Source organism: Tachysurus fulvidraco, chromosome 4 (genome assembly GCF_022655615.1).
Source record: "Tachysurus fulvidraco isolate hzauxx_2018 chromosome 4, HZAU_PFXX_2.0, whole genome shotgun sequence".
Taxonomy (NCBI): Eukaryota; Metazoa; Chordata; class Actinopteri; order Siluriformes; family Bagridae; genus Tachysurus; species Tachysurus fulvidraco.
The window spans coordinates 17,351,280-17,374,476 of record NC_062521.1 but is presented as its reverse complement, the minus strand read 5'-3'; the positions used below and the strand labels follow the sequence as shown (position 1 = coordinate 17,374,476).

Sequence of the window (23,197 nt, the reverse complement as noted above, 5' to 3'; positions counted from 1 at the left end):
CAGCCACTATTCTTGTGCACAAATTAACCCCTGAGTCTGTGCCTCAGATATCTAATAATTTCTGATTCTCTTTGAATCCTCGGCCTGCCAAATATGACATTCAACCTTACTGCTGATGAGCCATATTACTGGTGCATTCTCAAAACTGTTCCCAGTGACTGAAGGTAATCATGTTATTTGATTCAGGGATGAAGTACAAATAATGATCTTGCTGTCAGAATGTTGGTAGTCATTGTTGCACCTCATCCAAATGCTGATTACAAAAATCAGCCACATTATTTCCATACGAGCTGAACTGTGATTTTGTGTACACAGGGACATTTTGTTGATGTCGAGTGGAACAACACTGCTTTACTGCTTTCCATGCAGTCCATGTGACAGGGTTATCTTCATGACAAACAGAACTATTATTGTGTGAGCTCTGTTTGTAAAGCTAATTGAGCATTTTATGGCAGTGTTTCAGCTTAGCCCACTGTGTTTGGTCAGCCTCTGTCTCTTTGCACTGCATTAGAAGCTGTTTCCGGTGCTGTGTCATTTTAATCAGTTCTGTTTTGCACAGCTTTGCTTGTTTCTATGTTTTATGCTCAAATGTACAACACCGGTGTTATTAATATAGCCGTTTTTCCACATTGCATTTGCATTCAATTTGCTTTCTATGCCACCACAAATGAACAAAACCTTTGTCAATATTAGAGGAAAAACTTTTTGGTAATTAAAGTCTATATCTTTTCAGTTTGCCTATTACTGTAAGTGCAGACTTATTTTAGACACTCATCAGGATGCTTAAGCCCTAGAAGAAGAACTGTGTCTCTGGAGCATGTGATCAGGTGAAAATCTGGCAGATAATAATAAAGATGAAAAAGAAGAAAGGGTTTTCCTATCTGCAGGCTTCATGTGTCCTTCCCTCAGTGACTCTCATTCCTTGCACAGGTTCATTAATTGAGGAGAAAGGTGGTGTCCTACATACCTTTTCTACCTACTATATATAGGGCACCCTAAATGTGCTTATTAGAGACATGATTTATGATGTCCTGCAGTCTCGGCTGCTTGAAGTTGGTGCAGAGACAAAAGCAGACTCAGCCCTCTGTTTGCAAAAGAAAGTGAAGTTTTCAAGGACCAGCAGTGGGATTTAAACAATACATAAACACTGTGCTGAAGGAAGTACCCGTGCCAATCTTCTTTGGCACTGACTGGATAAGCCAGTTGTGAAGATTGTTTCAAGATTTTTTGAGTACTAACAAAAGGAGAAAATGTGATTTTAGGCCACAGTGCTTATCTATTTGTGTGAGTTTGTGTGTTTGTGAGATGCAGCATTCTTTATTTCCCTGATGCCATTATTTTTAATGCAGGCTTTAAGTCCTTTTGCTGAAAACCATTCATTTCTAAAAATAGACATATACACTTTTCCATGCATGTGTTGAAGCTTTTCAAAATTCTGGTACCTGAGGCTAAAAGGAGAAAGCTTTGATTCAATTATGTGAAAAAAGACATCCCAGAGCCTGTTATCAAACATGTGAGTGAGATTGCAGCACATCATCGTGTATTCCCCAGCTGAGCAATTTTACTCGCATTCACAAAGCTGACACAATTGAAAAGTATTTCACCTGCAGTAAGTAACTGATTAGCTTCTATATTGCTTAGTTGGGATTAATTGTGAGTTAGCTATGGGGTGGGAAGGAAATTGTGAGCAAGGCTGTAAGGATGAAAAATCCCAAAGGAAGCGCAGACATGCTTAAATGTATCTTTTATAAATTTATAAATAAATCTTCTTTGAAGAGACTTGTGGAGAATACTTATAATCCACAGGTAAATGACAAGAAGTTTCAAATCACATACTGCTTTTAATGGCCATGCAGTTTGATTTTCCCTCTGATTATAAAAGGCTGTTGTCAACTAATTTAATAGTTAGAGATGTTTTGTGATGTAGCTTGCTCATTTGATGGGAAACACACTTGATGTTCCTGGCTTGGGAATGCAATTCAATAAACACAGCTCATGTTTCGCTTTATTGCAGCAAATATTCCAACAATGTGAGAACATAAATAATAGCCCGCTGTGGTATGTTTTTAAGATTTGAAATAACGGACTGTGGTCCAAATGCTTATCCATTGACGTATTTATGTAAATTATTTAGCCGAAAGCAGCTCATTGAACTAGATACTAGCTTTCACAATCCTTCTCTTGTCTGATTTGAGAATTGACAACATGACTAAAAAACAGCACACGATAACAAAAAGCAGAAGGTTTCATAATGAAAAGACAAGTCAGCACTTATTTTCCGCTTAAAATTCAAACTGCTTGAAATTGTAAGGTTTGTCAAAAGCAGTAACATGAACTATTGTGAACCAAATTTTAACCACTTCAAAACATATCTTATTTATAATCATAAACTATAAATTATTTATAGTTAAGCATTAAAAGGGTAACCGGTGCCACCATTCAGTCATGTTACTGTAGTTGTTGATTCTGTCTACAGGTCGTTTTTTTATTTTATTATTGTTGTGTTTTTTAATTTACAGTTACGTTTCATCACCAGAATATATCCAAGTTTCAACAAATCCAACAGTTGTGAAAAAAAAATGGTGGAAATTTGAAAAAAGTTAGAAGTTAGAGGTCTTCGTGATGCCATCTTTAAAGTAGTGCCATAACATAAAACCACTGAAGTGAGGCGACATCCTCTGCGGGGAACCGGATGTGGTGCGGCGTCCCTCACCTGATAAAATGTGGAGTGATGTCACCGTTAAAAAAGGAAAAAGTCCAAAAATGTTCCCAATAATCCAAGCTGGAAGCTCTCCTGTTGGATCCGAGTTTGCGCAAAATCATTCTGTCACAACCGGGAGGAGGAAGACAGACCCATACGCAGGATAGCTTCAAATAAACAGTTTAATAAATTATAAACACAGAACAGGAACATAGACGAAAACTAAACAGGACAAAGGATGAGGGACACTGACGATGATGGCACGGTTATATAGACATGACGATTAATATATAGGGAACAGGTGTGTAGAGACAGGGAGGAGTAAACAAGGGTGGGGCATACATGTGACACGGCACATAAACAGAAGCACATGGCCAAAAGTCCGGGCTGAACCGTAACAGTGACATTCCAAAGAACCATTTATAGCATCCTTCATTTTTAAATGTATATTTATTCGCTTGAAGACAGCCTGTACTACACAACATTAAACATGTAAAGTGAGGTCCAAAAACGTGCAAGTGATATAGCCAAATGTAATCATGTTTCAGTGCCACACAACAACCAGCACTCACTCGATGGAAGCCATCTGGGTACAGCTGAAATATTTGGTTACATTCATTTGACAGTAGAACAAAAGAAGATGTTACTTTTACTGTGAGAGAGATGTTTTAATGGGTTTAATTTATAGTTTGGAACAGAGACTTTCCTTTTAAAGAAATGTTAATGATGTTTTGCTGCTCTCATTCACTATCAGTCTATCTCTAGCTCTCTTAGCAGTCCCTCAGTCTCGCAGAATTCCTCAAATATGTTGGCAAGATAAACAGCAACAATGTTTGGCACTGGCTGAAATCTACACAAATAGAAAAGGATCTGATGTAAGCTGAGAACCATGGAGCTGATGTATAAACATCAAATTAAGAAGAAGAAGTGAATGCACAAAGAAAGCCTTACACAAAAACGATCTGTGATATACTCTATCTTTAGCATGTTCCAGATAATCTATTTCATTTCAGAAAATGTGGACTAAAATCTGTCATTCTGACATATTGAAGAACATTTGATTCAGTCTGTATCAAGCCTCCAGCTTTGTAAGTGCAGAAGCATATATTTTTGGAAAATCAGTATTTATAGTGGTGGAGAATTCATCTTTATTTCTCTCTTAGTGTCAGAATTGAACCGAGTCCCAACACCCACTATATCTCATTGTACGTTGTACACTTCTGCAGTGGAATCTCCAGCTGCAGGGAGGGGCTGCGCTCCACAAACTGACGTCCCAGAAACCTCCACTCCTGCTGGGCAACCCCAACCTCAAAGCCTTCTTGTCCAGCCTTTTGAAGGAGCAACATCCTGATGAAAATGAAGCACTCCTGCTTGAACTGGATGTTAGCAGACACACACAGCAGGTGTGCAAGTGACACTGCTCTCTAATGAGCCTGCTAATGGCATGTCACATCCTTGAACAACCCCTTACTGATAACCAATCACTGCCAGTAAATATGAAAGTATAGATTTTTTTGTTTTCTAATGTGTTATCTAGGGATTGAACAGACAGGAGTATAATTAGCTGGAATGCAATATGACTGAGTTACATACTTAATTCTATGTTACTTTGTATTACCTGCTTATAATTCAATGAAATTAATGAATATTTGAGGACAAAGCAAGCTGCACTTTTTGAATTCTTATAGTAGCTACATGTCCATTTAACAACTTTTCCTAGTTCCAACCAGTTCTGTCCCACATTGAACATCTCACCTGCATAGCTAATGAAGATAAACTAGGTAATTACAGTTTGGCTGGGTGGATGGCTGTGGGGATAAATTTATCTCCACATTGACAGTATTGGGTTGGGTGTACACGGTTCTTCCCATTGCAGCTGGTATTTGGAGCAGCCTTGCTTTCCAGATCATATGCTGGATCTAATCACATGACTTTCACACAGTACATCAAAAGCTTGATCAATCGGTTACATTTTCATTGTTGGAAATACGAGTGGGCGTCAAGATCCAGCACACACAAGCATTGTTATAAGCAGACAAATGAGAACTGTTAACGTGAGGTCGGCATTATCCATTTTTAAAGTTTGTAGATGTTTGATGATGACAGAGATACAGTATATTGACTGAACAATATACAGTACATAGCATTAAACCAGCTGACAGGTGATTTGAGTAACATTGATGATCTAGCTGCAGAGGCACCTGTTAAATGGTGGGATATATTAGACAGAAAACAAACAGTCAGATTCCGAATTTGATGTGCTAGAAGCAGGAAAAATAGTGATTTCTCTGAGACATAGGAGACTCAGAGCATTTCCAAAATGGCAGGGCTTGTGGGATCTTCCTGGTATGCAGTGGTTAGTATCTACCAAAATTGTCCAAGGAAAAAAAATGGTGAACCGTCAACATCGTCATGGTGCCCAGGCTTCTTTTATGTGTCTGGGGAGCAAGGGCTAGCCTATCTGATTTGAATGCACACAAGGTCTAGTATAGCACTAATTGCTGAAAAAGATTATGCTGGCTGTGACTATGAAATGTCTCAGAGTGCTCAGGCTGATTTCTGGTCACCACTGAAAACACCTACTACAGGCAAGTAGCCTCAGATCAAGACCAGGGAGCTATGGAAGAAGGTGGACTACATGCTCTTCTGTATTTTATTGCTCTTATACCAGCCACAAACAGTAATTACCATTATCCTTTTACTAGTCTATATATTTTGTTGTGTGTCACATAACTGAAGACTTTCTCTGTGAAGAAAAACCTAAAGCGCAGACACTGACCGAAATCTTCTTTTAATTGTTAACCATCTGCTCAGAGAAAGCAATGATTATTATCTACCAACCAAGTCCCTGTTTCCTGAGAAACAATAACCTATAAATATAAGTGCATAATTATAAACCTGTCATTTGAATTACAGAATTGTCAGAGCTGTGCTATTGGAGAAAATTAATCAGCACCTTCTGACCAATCATTATCGTGAATTCAACAACACTGTTGTATAAATACGTTAGTGTAGTTTAGAATAGTCTAGTATAGAGAAAACATCTTGTTGCAATCATATTTTCCCCCAGAATTGTTTTGGATGAAGACAACAAAATAAATTTAGACAAAGTCTCCACACAAGAAGACCTGCTGTTGTGCAAAGTTACATAACCTGTCTTAGACATGTCTGTTCTTTACAAAATTATTTGAGCATACAGATGGACATTTGGGGCTTTTCTCAGGGCTAGGCTATTTTTCTGTTGTATCTCACCAGTCATCCTGTGTAATCTTGTCTGGTATTTGATATTTTCCTGCTGAGCATTTACAGTATGTAGCGCTTATGCTGAGGGCCGACCCATTCAAAAAATGTTTGGTTATGCCTGCTTGTATAATGACACACACCATGTGTTCATTGTACGTCATAAAACAAACATCACAGAGGATAAAACAAATGTCATGAAACACAAATGTAAAACGATGAGAAAATAAACATTTTATGTAATTCTGTTTTATGCAACATGTGGGGGTTTCGACAGTCTTTTTTTTTTGGTTAGGCATGAGAGAAAAATATTCTAATCTGTGTTAATGGCAGAGGAACTAAACAATGCCTGCTCAATGCATATGTCCATTACAGCACTGCAGTAGAGCCTTCACTTATATTACACAATATAATATTTGCATGGAACATTTGTATTTTGGAATTGCATATTTCAGGATCTGCTTAGTTTAAATGATTGCCAGCAGAAGGATTTGCCTATTCTTTATGATCAGCCAGATCCTAAGGAAATGCCGGCAGTTATGCAGTCATAATGCAATAGACAGACCTGTGCACCAGTAGTTTGTATGTCAGAACTACAGTTCAGTTATGTTATGTCCAACTAGGTGTGTAATAGGTGGGGATTTCTGGGGCTCACTTGATTTCTTTTCAATTCCATTTCATTCATCATTTATTATCAGTAACTGCTTTATCATTATCATACTGAGGACTGCAGTGGATCCAGAGCAGATATACTTGGAACAAATATGACAGAAATGCTACTTTGATGGTACTACATAGCACTGGACACACACACACACACACACACACACACACACACACACACACACACACACACACACTAGGATTAATAGGATTAATAGGATTAATATATGGTTGTCATACATATATATATATATATATATATATATATATATATATATATATATATATATATATATATATATATATATAAAAATAACATTTCTAATGAAAAATATTCATTGCATTAATCCTAGTGTGTGTGTGTGTGTGTGTGTGTGTGTGTGTGTGTATATACAGTATGTTATGTGTTATGATATATGGTTGTCATATATATATATATATATATATATATATATATATATATATATATATATATATATATATATATATAAATATAGATATAAATAGAAATATCACACATATATATCACACACACATATATATATATATATATATATGTGTGTGTGTGTGTGTGTGTGTGTGTGTGTGTGTGTGTGTGTGTGTGTGTGTGTGTGTGTGTGTGCAAAATACCCTTTGAACCTCTGTCTTATTGCTCACTGCCTAATTGCACAAGAGCTCATGTCCGTCCTTGTGCATGTGAGTGTGTGTTGTGCTCATTTTAATCTTATATCATCACTGCCTCTCTCTGGTCCCTGTGGTTACTCAACATCATGTGAGGGGTCCTGAGTGGATTATGCATTGAATGTAATGGCTTTGAAAAGGCTGCATATACTGTGCAATTTTGGCACAATAATGCATTTGCAGCCAAATTGTGAATAAAAATTCCTTGGTTGTGAGTAGAGATGGGCAATATGACAACAATACATTATATAATGTATTATATAGCTGCTTTCTGCACTCACATGCCAATTTAACAAAACTTCATTAAGTGAGCATTGACATTCATATTCAATACAATATAATCCATAATAAATAATAAGATATTAAAGGAAGTGATAAAAGACAAATAAGGTCTATAACCACATTTAAATGAATTATTAAATAAACAGCGACAAGCATGTGTCAAGCATTTTGAACCAAAATATGAGTGCTCTAATGACACACATCCAAAAAAGTTACTGACTTGCAACATATCTGAACATAACTGTTATCACACAGCCTGCTACGTAAAATCCAGGATTTTATTTGTATCATCTCACACTGTGTGGCTAATGTACAAGACCTCAGAATGTCTAAGAGAGCTACACAAGAGCTCCAGCCATGATTGTTTAAACAGAGCTACACCATGTTCACTATAATGATTTACCAACCTTTAAACATGATTTTCATATGGAGATCACAGGGCAGTGCTTTGACCTGGAGGTGATAGAAAAAGAGAATGATATAGAAAGGGAAGAGAATTAAGGGGTGTCTCAAGACCCTTCCATGCCCTCAGCTCCACTTCACTGGATTTCATTGCTATCTCTTTCCTGTCAGATGGTAAAATGACATATTAATTTTAGTGTAGCTGTCACAACTGTCCTCACTCCATATGATTCTCTTCTAATTTAACGAAATCATAGTTAGTGCCATGATGTAACGAATCTCAGGATTGCAACTTGCCGGATGTGTAGCATACTGGTTTTTGTTACTAGTTACTTGTGCACGTATCTGGGTCTCTGCTATTGCAATGAAATCAACTAAGCTATGAATAACAGCAGGCTTTTAAAATGACTTTGTTAGCTCTCTGTGTTGGTTATGCAGCGATGCTGTTTATTGTTTAGAACAACATTTGTTTATCTCAAATCATGTGTTAGAGATTTTTTGTATGTTTTGGAGCTGTATGTTAGCGGTTTATTTGAGTGATTCACTTCTAACTTTTAATTTTTGAGGGTACATGCAAAATTATACATCATCCTCTCATTATATGGCTAGATTCAGGCCCTACTGAAGGAAAGAACCCTGCTCTGTGGAACAGATGGAGTTCATGAATATTCCACAGCGGCATGTTGACAAGTTAAGGCGGCGCTCTGCACTCTTCCCAAGTAATGCATTGGGGTTCCTATGTCTGTGAGATGGTGTAACATTTTACAGCTCAGTCAGTGTATGACTACATGACTGCACATTCTACTATCTCTGGGTGAAGCATGTGGTTCCAGAAGTATCATCAGTATCTGTCAAGATGTAATGACAACTTTTCTGAATAGAATGAATCTTTGAGCTGTGCTTTACTTTATTTGCTTTATAGTCCCCTTCAAAAGTATTTTTTGCTATATACTGAAGACATTTGGGTTTGGGATCAAAAGATAAATTTGAGACGATGGATCAGAATTTCAGCTTTCATTTACTGAACTTTTACATCTAGCTGTGTTAAATCATATAGAACATGGCACCTTTTGTTTTAACCCACCCATTTTTCAGGTGATGAAAAATATTGGAACATGTGACAGACAAGTGTTTCTTGTTGCCCATGTTTTCTTTAACTAATTCATTGATCTGAATTTCTACTATTGGTTTGAACCCTTGGTTTCTCCTGGACTGCATTTGTTGTTAAAACTGATAAACCAATATAAAGGCCAGAGAGGCTGGATGTTAAAGAAAAGCAAGACATTTGAGAAAAGAGGGAAATTTAATCAGAGCCACTGCACAAACATTGGACAGCCAATACAACAACCTTCGTGAGAGCTATATAGAAAAATAAAAAAAAAAAAACAGTCAGTGACATCAACAACAACCTCCAGAGTGCAAGAGTGAAATGATCGAAATTCACTCTATTAACTATTTGAAGTCAACTATTCACTCTATTAACTATTTGAAGACAATTTTGAAAGAAGTACTGTATAGAGGCCTTAGCTCAAGACAGCCAGATTAGAATTCACAAAGTAATGAAAAGTGTGGAGAAAATAAAGATCTGCTCAAGAAAATTCTGTGGAAAAAAACAACAACTAAATGAAACTTCACCAAAAGACAAAAGAAGAATGCAACAGTTTGGTCATGTCAGTGTGCCACTGCCTTGATAGATACTGCATATGCAAACAAATATTGTTGTGTTAAGTTACTTTTGTAGTCTTTTGCAATACTTTTGCTCACCTAAAGATTTGCTGATCTGCCACCAAAGGTGTTCCAATTTTTCGGCTGAACAACCAATACTACCATGAAAAGGAAACAGATTTACTGATTTACTGAAGATGAATGTTGCGTAGAACATTTTAAAGTACAAATACCTCTTTTAGGAGGCTGAACTAAGAGTGTTGAAGTGACAACATATCAAGCACTAGCAGTTAGTCAGAAGTTTGTGGACACTTGACCAGTAACCTTTGTAGTTTTTAAAAATTTTTACTCTTTGGGGGGATTTCCAGATATTGAAGATGGCTGTGGAGATTTGTGTTTGTTCAGACACTCATTTAGTTAACAAGGTCAGGAGGCCTGGGGTCTAGTTGGCATTCCAGTTCATCCCAAAAGTGTTTAGTGGGGTTGAGGTCTGAGCTCTCTGTAGGCTACTGAAGTTACTCCCCACCAACTTTGACAAACCTTTACAGACCACACTTTAAGTACAGGGACAGTGTCATGCTGGAACGTGTTAGAGTCTTAGTTTCAGTGGATATAAGACATTCAGTGAAGACATCATAAATCCCATATACACACATATGGGTGTAATAGCCAGGTGTCCACAAACCTTCTAGTATACTGTACTTCTGCACTGTGACATTATGCTACTGTCTGATCTGATGAGTGTAATCTATGTTCTACAGGATACATCATGTCCAGCATTGGATCTGAGGTCAGTGAGCCATGGGAGAGTCGCAGGCTTCTTCAACACTTTACCAATGAGACTGAGCTCTATGCTGTGAGGAACTGCACTCAACCAGGTAAACAAAAAGGTCACCATGTAGCACTGCTCACACCGAATACGAATACATGCTCAGTGGCACATTAACTTCTGTAGATAATATCAGCTCTGGATATTTGTCTTTAAATAGGTCATATAGAAATCCAGATGTGTGACACTCTGGAACTGATTAAGGAATAAGTCAGTTTGTGTGAAGTTCTGCAGAAACTGTGTTAGTTAGTATGTTTGTGTGTGCTGTGAAAAGAGGCTGTTTTGTGTAAGTAGTCTGAATATGCAGTATTAGTGAAGAGCAAGCACTCAGTTGTACAATGTTGGTGTGGATAGGTCACTGTGTCATGCACTTTGGGGGTTGCCGGTGTTCAGTTTGCTCTGGCTTTGAAGGGCAGTGCCTGATCTGACTGCCTCTTTTGTTGCAACTGAGTACGTAATCTAGCTGACACAGGCAACGCTATTGTTGATCAGGATGCTCACAGTTGTCTGTGGGAGTGCAGAAGCCAATTGTACCACAGTACAGATGCAAAATAATTTATATTTTAATTGTTAGAATCTTCTGTTTTCTCAATTATAATATTAGCTAATGTTCAACAATCACAATTTAACTGTCTAAACAAACTTGAATGAATATTTTCTTGAGTGAGTCTTCACTAACCCAGAGTTTATTCATTTATATTCATATACTGTATATTTTTCAAGAATTTATTCATTTATATTCATATACTGTATATTTTTCACTGCATAGGCTCATGTTTGCCCATTTAGACCACCCAATAAATTACTCTTCTACTTCATTCATCCTCAATTATTCGTGTTTATAGCTCAATCATACTGTATAGTGCTGCTTTTGGAATTGGATAATTGTTTGTAACCATTGTGGCAGAAAAAAGGACCATCAATTCTGTAGGTCCAATTATTAACCATCTCCTCTCACCAGTGTGTTTGCTACTGTAGAGTTCTAATGATCTGCAAGTTATAACAGTTTGCTATTATTTTTATAGTGTATATTGCATGAACTATACTTAAATGCATTCCCTGTTTGAATTTTATGGAAATATTTTATTGTGAAGTCAATAATTTACTCATTCACTCAGCCACATATTTACTCAGTCATTTAATCACTTACTAACTACATTAGTCAAGTATTTATTCAATCATAGCATTCATTCAGACACTCAGGCACTCAATATTATTATTCTTTGTCTTCTTCTTATTATTATTATTAGTAGTAGTAGTAGTAGTAGTAGTAGTAGTAGTAGTAGTAGTACTAGTAGTATTGTCATTAGTATTATTATTATTGTTACTAGTACAGCAGTAATGGCAGAAGATTAATAGGCCATGAATTCTATGCTCATTGATCTCCGTCCCTTACACCTTCTTTGACTGCTCTTGTACTGAAAGTATAGCTTATTATCTGTAGTTCCAAATGTCCACTCCATGTTTGCTCATGGGCAAATTTGGCTAATGTTTCCAGTTGAGATCATAGTGTTTGAGGATGTTCTACTTGCCAGGTATTTTTTTTTTTTATCTTTCCATTAAAGAGGGAGTTAAATTCTGAAGTATTTCCCAGTGCTGAGAATCCAGAAACACCCATCCCATCAGCCTGGCGCCTCAGCACACAGCAAGGGTTTTCTTACTTTGCTCTTTTTCTGGGAAATTTTTCAAGGAGAATCTGCTTCTCTTTTTCACATGTCTGTCTGTGGAAGAGGTTCCTTTTTATTCTGCATCTCAGCTATTAAAAGTGAGGTTGCTAAATGCTCAGTATGAGCACAAAAGCTGAGAAGCAAGATTCTCACTAATATCCAGAAGGTGAATTAAATTAAGATGAATGCAGGAGATTCTCGGCTGCATATTATTTACTTTGAATTTTTTACTTTTACTTACTTTGGATATCATATTTAGTTAGCACCACAAGTACCAGACCAGGTACTTCTTTTTTCTTCTTTTTTATTTAATCTTAATGAAAATGCAGAGATTTTCATGTTGAGTAAAAATGCTTTCATTAAAACTACTTGTCAATCACATGTCAAAATGCTTGTTTTTGTCACACCGGGAGGAGGAAGACAGACCCAGATACAGGATAGCTTCAAATAAGTAAGGTTTAATAAATAAACATAAAACAGGAACACAGACGAAAACTAAACAGGACAAAGGACGAGGGTATACTGACGAACACTGACAATACACTGACGATGGTTAAATAGCCACAACGATTAACAATAGAGAACAGGTGTGTAGAGACTGGGAGGATTATGCAAAGGCCAAAAGTCCGGGCTGAGTCCTGACAGTTTTACTAAACAATATACGGTAATTGATGATACAATGAAACGCTGATACAATTAAATTTAGAAGATTAGCAGTACTAGATCCACTTTTCTAAAGTACATAAGACATCGGTACTGGATGTAATTATAATTTCTGAAGTATGGTTTCTTGATTGTTACATTTATATATTCCTTTATTTACCAAAGAAATAAATGGTTATTCATTTTTATAATATGTGAAATGCCAATTACAGATGCATTCTTTATAATGTCATGTCATTATACTCAGTGGCCTACCACTTTTGTCTTTTTTTTCTCTTTCCTTCAGTCTCTCTGTTTATTTGTCTTTTTGTGATGAGGATAAATGAGGAGTAAAACAAGATGAAGCATGCTGTCATAGGAAAATATACAGTATTCATGTCAGTATTGACATGAAGTGTCTTTTTCAACTCAAAAGCTGGAAACTTTTAAGGAACAAACAGAACAATCATTTGGGATGATCAGTAAAACAGGGCTAATGCAGGAATCGCAGTGCACAATATAACAATTTTAACACCCGTACATGATATTACGTTACTACCAGTGAATATCTAGTACCCAGTTTTCTCTGATTACATTGTAAAGCTTTGCATAGCGTGCCTAGGAGCCCTGCAATTTAACATCAGAGTGAGTAATCACATAAATATAAGCCAAACACCTGCTAAATGGACAGGTGTTTCTCCCTGGTAAAACAGGAGATCAGGAGTCAATAGACATGTAAATGAATTTATGCAGGTGCTCTGAACTATTATATATTAACGGACATTAATTGCTAAATCTAAACAGATTAAATGCAAGAATGAAGGCTGTCGTGGAAATATGTTCTACATGAGCTTTAATTAAAAGACTGGAAACAATAATAACCCCATCAGAAAGTTTACTTCTAGCTGCTTGTGGTTCTAGTAGAGATACACATACACTTCTGTGTTGTGAGAATTAAATTGTTAGGAGGAATTTAACAAGCTTCCAGTTTCTTATATCCTTCACAGATTCCTCAAATTTATTAAGCTGTTATTAGGCTGTTATTAAGCTGCTATCTCTTATTTGGCAATAACTGTTCTTAATTTTCTTTGTCCAGTATATCCATGTCTGTTGCCTTTGTCCTCTTATTTGCATGTTGGAGAGTTGTTCAGTTGTAGCTAGCAAGTCAGGTGAGTCATGCAACATATGAAGAGTAAACACCGTTCACATAGCAGCAGGAGAGCATGAATCTCTGTAGAAATCAGACTCCACACAGGCTCTGGAGTGTTACTCGTCACTCCATCCTGCTGTCTTTGTCTGAGGGGCTTCCCTGAGGTTCTAATTGTACATGAAATTATTGTTCAGTTCTCTCCAACAAAGCAAGCCGTACAGCAGGGTGTGCTCTGCAGTCAGTGTAATGATTTTAATCACTTCCCTGAAATCTTTATTTCTGTTTTCAAGAAAACAAAATGGGTACTAGTGAAAGCAGCGGCTGGAAATGGAGAAGCAGCAGGTGAGGTGCAGAGGAGGGAAGTTTGTGAGTGAAATGAAGTGATTACACAGTGGGAAGATCATAGCTGTTGGAAAGTGTGAGAGAGTGGCCTGTTAAGCCCTGTGCATGCAAACACATTTGCAGCACTCATATACATGATGAAAGGACACACTGGTATCACAAACTACATAGCATTTATCATTTATGTGTTCGAAGAAGTAGTTACTTTTGCTTCTTTGACATCAGGAAGTGGATTGTATATGCCATGTAGAAGTATGTTTATGATTTAAGAGTAATGAAAGGCTAATATTATTATTATTATTATTATTATTATTATTATTATTATTATTATTATTATTATTATTATTATTATTATTATTAAAAGCCAGCTCTATGCTTGTGATCCCTGAGGAATTTTTTTCGAGACCTGATTGATGATATTTCATCAAACATGATTGTTAGCATCTTAATGTTATATACACTCTGCTCTATCCTCATTTCCATGAGCAAAATGGTGACTGTGAGACTGGTTGTGTCATGACGCGGGGTAAGGAAGCGGACCCAAAAGCAGGATAGCCAAATCAAGAGGGTTTAATAACAAAGGACATGAAACAACACACGGACTAGAGACAGGACAAAGACAACAGTAGATTTTGCGCTGCACAAGGCAACGCGGCACAGTTAAATAGACAGGTTAATAACAATGGGAAACAGGTGTGTAGACAGGGAGGAGCAGACGAAGGCGGGGCAGACACATGACGAGAAACGTAAACAGATGCACGTGGCCAAAGTCCGGGCTGAGTCATGACATATATATATATATATATATATATATATATATATATATATATATATATATATATATATATATATATATGAACAATAATAATAATAATAATAATAATAATAATTATAATAATTAGTAGTAGTAGTAGTAGTAATAGTAGTAGTATTGCTACATCAAGGATCGGCTTTGAGTCCCTTCTTGTTTGCTATGGTGATGGACAGGTTGACAGATGAAGTCAGACAGGAACCTCAGTGGACAATTATGTTTGCGGATGACATTGTAATCTAGTGAGAGTAGAGAGCAGGTGGAGGACACCTGGAAAGGTGGATGTCTGCTATGGAAAGAATAGGAATGAAAGTCAGTCGTAGTAAGACCGAATGCATGTGTTTGAATGATAGGGAGGGAAGTAGAACAGTGAGGTTACAGGGGGCTGAGGTAAAGAAGGTGCAGGAGTAATTGCAGTCAACCGTCCAGTGTGACGGGGAGTGTGGTACAGAGGAAGAAGAGTGGTTTTATTGGTAGAAGGATGTTAGAGATGGAGCTGCCAGGTAAGAGGTCAAGATCTCCAAGGTGCATATGTACCAGGCAAGTAGATAAAAAAAGATAAAAGCATCAATATGACAGGGTTTTGTATATAAAATACTACCTCATGTGAATGGAAGATCTGGCCATGTGTATGGAAAAATAGAGAGGAGGTTTTTCACCACCCTCAAAGTTAAATCTCTTCCTACTCTCCTTACTCTTTATCTCTCTCCTTTTTCTCTCTCTCTCTCTCTCTCTCTCTCTCTTTCTGTCCTTAATATTTTACCCGTCTATTCCCAAATTCTTCCCACCAGGGATTTGAGTAAATGAGCCCAAAGATATACATTTCAGAGTTCCTGCTTTTCCATCATACTTTAGACATTATAATATATACACTACATCCTCACTTGCATGAAGCTTGAACCACCTTTTATGTTAAAACTGAACACAAGACCACCTCCCCAGAGACCACGTAAAACTTTGCCAGTGAGCTTACTCATCAACTTATCGAATACCTTCCCAACATCATACATCACATAAAGAAGCAAGGAAATTCAATAATGACCAGCATTAGGACAGGAAAGCAACTTGTATACAACTTCTGATTTTCTCTTTGAGAAGTATGCTCCATTTTCTTTCTTTCATAAGAAAAGTATTAGAGACAAAGAAGAAAAAAGTTGTATGTAGAAATCAGTTATTTTCAGGAGATACTGCCTGTGCCTGTTGAGGAAAAATTGGATGAGGGAGCTTAGCTATAAATCTGGCATTTGTAGAAAGAGAGGGGAGCTTAAGCTGTCATTTTTAGGATATCCTGCCTTTGGTTTCAGACTAATAGGATAATAGATCATGATGGGAGGAGGCTGTTGTGAACACCATTACTGGCACCTTTCCGTCTTTATACTGATATCTTTAATTACCTGAAACATTGTGTGTGTTTGTGTGTGCGTGTGTGTGTGTGTGTGTGTGTGTGTGTGTGTGTGTGTGTGTGTGTGTGTGTGTGTGTGTGTGTGTGTGTGTGTGTGTGTGTGCACGCTTATCTGTATGTGTGTCTCCAGGGGAAAAATTGAGATATTGGTTTCCTATCGTGCCTCCAGGGGGATATTTTTATCTTTATTATAATTTCTTTACAGTCACAGTAAGACATTTTCAATTTCACATTAACTGTATATCACTGACAGTGCCGCTGATCATTTTGGTTGGAGATATCTTGATTTGTTTAGCTTCAGTGTTAGTGACAATCTTTAGATCAGAAGGCCTCTCGTTTCTTGGATTCAGGGTAAAGCTCTCTTGTGTTTTCACTGAGCTTTTGGATAAGCATCCAGTGTAAGCAGTAATGTTTCTGTGAGATACACGTCCAGAATTGACAGAACAGATTCAGACCACTGGGATGTGATGAATTCTAATCTCTTATGGGAGGCAATATGCTCCCTGACATGTCATTTTGCATAGACATTTGTCAATATGAGTCTTTTTTTCTTTCTTTTTTTAATGGCTGATATATCTTTTATTACAGTCTCACTATTTGGCCTGGTTTGGGTCGTCTGTTTTGTTTGGACATGTTTCATATACTTTGGCAAGTTTGGGCTGGAGAGCTCTATGGAAAAGTCATTTGTTCTGTTTCCTAATTCAGATTCAGAGCCTTTTGATCCCGGCATGTGTTAATAGCCTGCATTTCAGGGATGTTGTTAGGCCAGTTTAAGGGAGAGCTTTAAATGTTCTTTAGCTCCCCTTAAATACAAGCACATCATACATTTATAGCAATATACTTTCATTTATATTCGTAATTATTCAAACAATAAAGAGACTAAATCTACTGGGTGCAAGCAACAAATAACCATACTATGTTAAAGAAAAAATAAAGGCCCACTTCCATAAATCTCTAGTGATAAATCTGCTGCATATTTGTGTTTCTGTGCTATAATGACAAAACAGTGTCAGCTCAAGTGTCAGCATGGAAGCAAAAGGGAGGGAACATGTGTTGGAGAGTAAGAGGGAGTGAGAAAAGATGCATAGTGAAGTAGGGCTTAATGTCACATTATTCATCACAGTGATGAGTAATGCAACAACACAATATATATAGTGTGTCTTGTGTATATCATCTCTCTTTCTCAATTCATGTGCGTGTGACCTCTCTACCTGTTTTGGGTATTATTCACATATGGGTATCTTTTGGCTTGTGCATGGTCAGTATTAGATCCATTTGAATCAATTGCAATACTATTATTCTTAGAATTGTGGAGTCATATTTATAATTATTCAGTGGCAAAAAAAATATTTAGTTTGTTCGAAAATGTTCTATGTCTCATTCAACTCACCTTTGAAGTAGGAAGACTGAATTGGGAATTTTGTCCTTTTCACCTGTATGCATTCGAGCTGCAGAGTTGCTTAATTTTCTCCATGTTCATTGTTTGATAGCAACAAGCCTACATCTAATTGATGTATATTAGAGTCTTCAGAACTGTGAACTGTTTAGTCAGCACTATAGATTTAAGAATCATTTAACAAATCATTTTTATATTGATTGATCTAGAGCAAATATTATATTATTAATTAATTAATAATAAATAATATATTAATTAATATATTAATATTAATAGAATACAGAGGAAAACCTCATATAGCTGGGCTAACTTCTAGTGTAGTCACTTGGTGAACTAAGGTTTCAAAAGACAAGTAGAAATTCTGAGGATAGGAGGAACTTTCTTTGTTTATTCCTAATCAGAGGTTAAAAAAGGTGATTTCTGATTTTTATTCGAATTCGACATTAGTCTGTTAAACCACACAGTAAAGTTTTGCTAAACAGTGGAAATGTGGGAAAATGGCTCTGACAAAATGCACATGATATATGGCAAGTAAAACTATTTTACTTCTTTTTTTATGTATTACTCTTTTAAGAGAATATAAAATGTGTAAGTATATGTTCTGAATCTCAAATGGAGTACTATATTGCATGTAATGGTCTATATGTCCTGCAGTGATACCGTGTATATCCTGTATATACAGTATGCTGAACATGTAGTGAATTTGCCTGCAAGAATTGCTGTTGCCATGGGGATTATGTGAGTTAGAATAAGATTATTTTTTACACAAAACATGTACATTAAGTAAGTGAGAAATGGTTGTAGAACATACTATCATTAGACCCAAGGAGAGCCACATGCAAAAGCTGGTATTCAGAAAAGTAAGTGAAATGACATGGGAAGTGAAACAGTCATTTATTTTTGTCAGCAGTAACTAAATAGCTGCCACACAGAACTTAAGCCTCGCTGTTGCTTGGCGCTTAACTGGGAATTAAAATGAGTCCGATTCACTGAAATACTCTACACTAGGTGTTTTGTTGTAGAAATCTGTTGATTCACTGTCTCTGATTACCCTCTATTTTATTCACAAGTGTAGGTAATGCATTACGTTAAATGGGACTCTAAATTTTGTTAGATATATGAGGAGGGATGCTTTGCCTATTCGCGTACTTTGATTTTAATCACATGTTACACGGCCTCACAGTTGGCTCAAAAAGCCTGACATATCATTTGCAAATTGCGATTGATTTGATATTAATCTACTGTAATACATCATAGCGGAGGGATTTTCAGCAATAATGAGGTGGGTATTAATTGTCTATGAACATATTTGAGCTGTCTTTCTAGGAGGGGAAGATGGATACCCAAGGGCAATGCTTCAAGAGAGGCACTTATTCAGGGATATTGAATTAACCTTCAGGTCACCTTGAAAAACATCACAACCCTCAAGATATTTAATTTTCTGAACTCTGAAATTTCCTTTTGTGCAAGATATTCAAATCACCCAACAGCTTCTTTTTTTTCATAAATGGAAACCTCTTTCATGCCAGAGATAATAATACTAGTAAAGTTTGGCCTGATAGAGGGGAATAGTTCAAACCAATTAAAAGTATGCGGGGGTGTAGGGAAGCTGTCGAACATGGAGTTTTCTATGCTGCCCACTACACGGTTCAAAAATGTTATCTCTCTGCGTATAATTACTTTGCATGTGTGTATGCGTGTCGTCTGGTCTGTGTGTGTGTGTGTGTGTGTGTGTGTGTGTGTGTGAGAGAGAGAGAGAGAGAGAGAGAGAGAGAGAGAGAGAGAGAGAGAGAGAGAGAGAGAGAGAGAGAGAGAGAGAGAGAGAGAGAGAGATGAATCTGGTTCTGTCCTCTGGAGCCTCCATTCATCATTGCTGTACCTAAAAGATGCAGAAAAGAACACACAGCTGGCCTTTTCTCAGAGGACCCTCACTTAAAATACAACACCTACTTTTTGAATTCAATTTTTTTCATACTTTTCTAGGATCACCTCACTTAATAATTCAAGATTGTTGTTGATATTATGACAGATAAAACACCAATAGCATTAGGGTGACACTTTTCTACCATGAAAATCATAAAAAGTAACAAAGAAAACAAGCTAACAAGGAAAACCAAATGAAGTAAATCCTTTTGTTTTGTCCAAAGTTTTGTTAGGATGGCTAGAGTTCTTGTCCATTGTCTTCATATCACAGCCATATGCAGTTCTTCCACAAACTGTTGCCACAAAGTTGGAAGCAGACAATTGTTTCCATGCTGTAGAATTACAAACATCTCCCAGTGGGACAATGTCCCTGTGCACAAAGCTCCATGAAAACAGGTTTAAGTTTAGTTCAGAATACCTTTGGTATTAATTACTTACACCATTTACTCCTCTGGCCTTCTAATCTAACAGCCATGTCTGACCTCTCTAATACTCTTGTGAATGAACTGGCACAGCCACACTTCATGAATGTAGTGGAAATTCTTTGTAAATGAGTGGAGATTAAATATAACAGCAAAAGGGGGATCTACATCTACATCTAGAATGTAACCCTAGTAATACATATATGCTAAGCCCATAATGCTTTACAACACAGAGTAAAACACAAGGTGTTATATACTGTATACCTGTTATATACTGGATGTTTTATAGTTCTTCTTTTTTTTTTTTTAAAGGTGTATTGTTGACTAAAGTAAACAGTGAATTTAATGCTTATGTGTACATTTATTTCTGATTTTATTAATAAACAGTAATTTCTTTCAAAACAATTAGCTTTCATTTAGAAGTTAAGAAAATCCACCAGCAAGTCCACAGCCAAGTTGTGAAGTTTAGGAAAAACATGGAAACTGAGCTCTCCCGTGAAGCGGGATGGGAAGATGCCAAGAGAATTTAAAATAATACTACAGTGTGTTTTATACAGTATATGATATAAAATATTTGCAATTTAACTTTTTTCATGCTCAGGGCATAATTCCAAATTTGTTTCCTCTGAATATGTAAATTGCATAAATATTGAATAGTATTCAGACTGTGAAATTTATACTAAAACTCCTGGTATAAAATCCTCTGTCTGCATTGTGTTATTCCCCGATTAGACTGACATGAAGCTCTCTCTGCAATTTCTAACAACAGGCTGATAGTTGCATATTTCTAATCTGCTAAAGCCAATAATCTGCAATAATCAGTCTTTTCTGTGAAAATAAATCAGGGCCAGCTTGCCATTCTTCATAGGGTGACTTTCACTGACCTGTATCTTCTATACAGAATAGCTCTTGACTGTCCTCAACCCAGCTTTTGATAAGAGCTCAAATTTGCACAAATCTTATATTATCCATTTCACAGCCGAGTTACTTTATACATTTATATTTTCATACACTGCCTTCTCGTCATGCCAAGCTTCATCTGACCAAAGACAGCCAGTCTAGTCCCTTGTGTGTTAATGAAGTAAGGCAGTAATGGCTTGCAGAAGAGCACTCACTCATAACTAATGCAATGCTTGATGGAGGGCTTGTCTCTACAGCTGCTTTATTCTTCTGCCTTGTTTTCTGTGTTTATTTTTAGCTCAGCTGTTGGACGTTTTATGTTCCACTGCTGCATTGATGCACATGTGAACAGTTTAGCCCCCCAACCTCCCCTCCTCCTCTTAGTGCTTGATGGACTGCAATACTTTAGTGTGTGATGTCATCATCAGTGCTTTTTAGGACACTTGAGTTGACTGAAATTACGTAAGCTGATGCTTTCAGCCAGGAGAAAGCCATGACATCAGTAAGGGATCAAAAATCTAAGCTTGCTTGCTACAAAATCAAGAATTAATGTATTCTGATTAGTGGTGTTTATCCATCTGTTTATTTTCTTCTCAGTGCAACTGAGCTGATTGTGTAAGATGGCGTGCTCTGGTTGGATATTTGTGTGTATCTCTCTTACTGAGCATGCGCATGGATAAATGGCTGCTTGCATAGTTGAAAACTACATTATATTCTGACTGAGCATGGCAGAAAGATAATTTGATAACCAGACACTAGTGCTTCTTTCAGATTTGCCACACTTTCATCAAATTGGTGCTTTTTTTCCAGGACTGCACCAAACATGCTGTTGTGTTTTTTTAAATCTGGTAAATAACAGCTGCAATGTTGCTGCAGTCAGAGACGTGACTTAAATAGTATCAGCTGGTATCCCGCAATGTGGCTTTAGTCTTACTGAGTGTATTGTTGTTTGTTCTGAGGAGAGTGTTTCAGAGGTAACAGGCTCTGGAGCATTGTAATCTCCACTTCAGTTCATTTATTGAGCCACCATATCTACAGCAGAAAGTTGTACTGTATATGTATGATTTGAGTATGTGTACACTGGTCAATTATTAACAATGTCTGTATAATGTAGCCAGGCCCCTGTAGACAGTGTGTTTGGCTGCTTTAACACTGGTAGTGTTTGCTGTCATGGAGCCATTAGTGTCCATACAGTATATATTGTGTGTGTGTGTGTGTGTGTGTGTGTGTGTGTGTGTGTGTGTGTGTGTGTGTGTGTGTGTGTGTGTGTGTGTGTGTGTGTGTGTGTGTGTGTCTTGCTTGTTTTTGCTGTTCCTGTCATTACACAGTTCTGTGTGTCCAGTGAGGCCCCCATTTTCACTTTGTAGCATAAAAGTGTACTTTACTCCATGCATTACAACATCATGCTGTTATGGTGTTTATATAAATAAACAGCATGTTGTTAAAACTCCATATTGCTAAATGGCATAAAGCACCTCAAAAATAACAAAGAAGCTCAGTATGGTAAACTGCATGGTCAAACTATGCTTTTACCTGAATATTTTTATTGTCACGTCAAAGCCGATAGTGTAAGCAGGTAAATAGTATGGAACATTAAAATCACCTGCTTAATATGGTGTATGTCCTCTTTGTTTCACCAGAACAACTGTCACCTCTTTATGAAGGTGTTATGTGGTATCTGGAACCAAAACTTTAGAAGCAGATTGTTTAAGTCTTCATATTCCTCAAAAGAATCCTGAGCCTTTTGCAGACTGGAAAGAATTGTTATTCTACTGAATGAGGTCACCGCCATTAGGAAATATCATTGCCATGAAGAGGTGTACTTGGCCTGCAGCAGTCTTTAGGTACATGGTATGAGTCCGAGGTATCTCAGAAGAACATGAGCCTAGAGCATACTGCCTCTGACAGCTTCCCATAATGCACCCTGGTGCTCGTGCCCATGCCCATGCGCCCAGCCATCCACATGATGTAAAAAAAAAAAAAAAAAATCAGGATTCATCAGACCATGTCACTTTCTTATATTGGCCCATGGTCCAGTTCTGATGCACACATGCACATTGTAGGTGCTTTTGGTGGTGC

General features: G+C 37.0%; 1 protein-coding gene across 2 annotated transcripts in view; it reads left to right on the top strand.

The window, feature by feature from the left end:
- slc24a3 (solute carrier family 24 member 3) overlaps positions 1-23,197 on the top strand; it is a 64,348-nt gene that overhangs the window by 5,386 nt on the left and 35,765 nt on the right. For both annotated transcript variants that reach the window (XR_007140461.1, XM_027136360.2), the window contains exon 2: positions 10,396-10,512. Coding sequence is in view for 1 of the 2 variants with exons in the window: in XM_027136360.2 (XP_026992161.1) it covers positions 10,396-10,512 (117 nt within the window). In the remaining variant the exon portion in view is untranslated. The remainder of the gene's footprint in view (positions 1-10,395; positions 10,513-23,197) is intronic.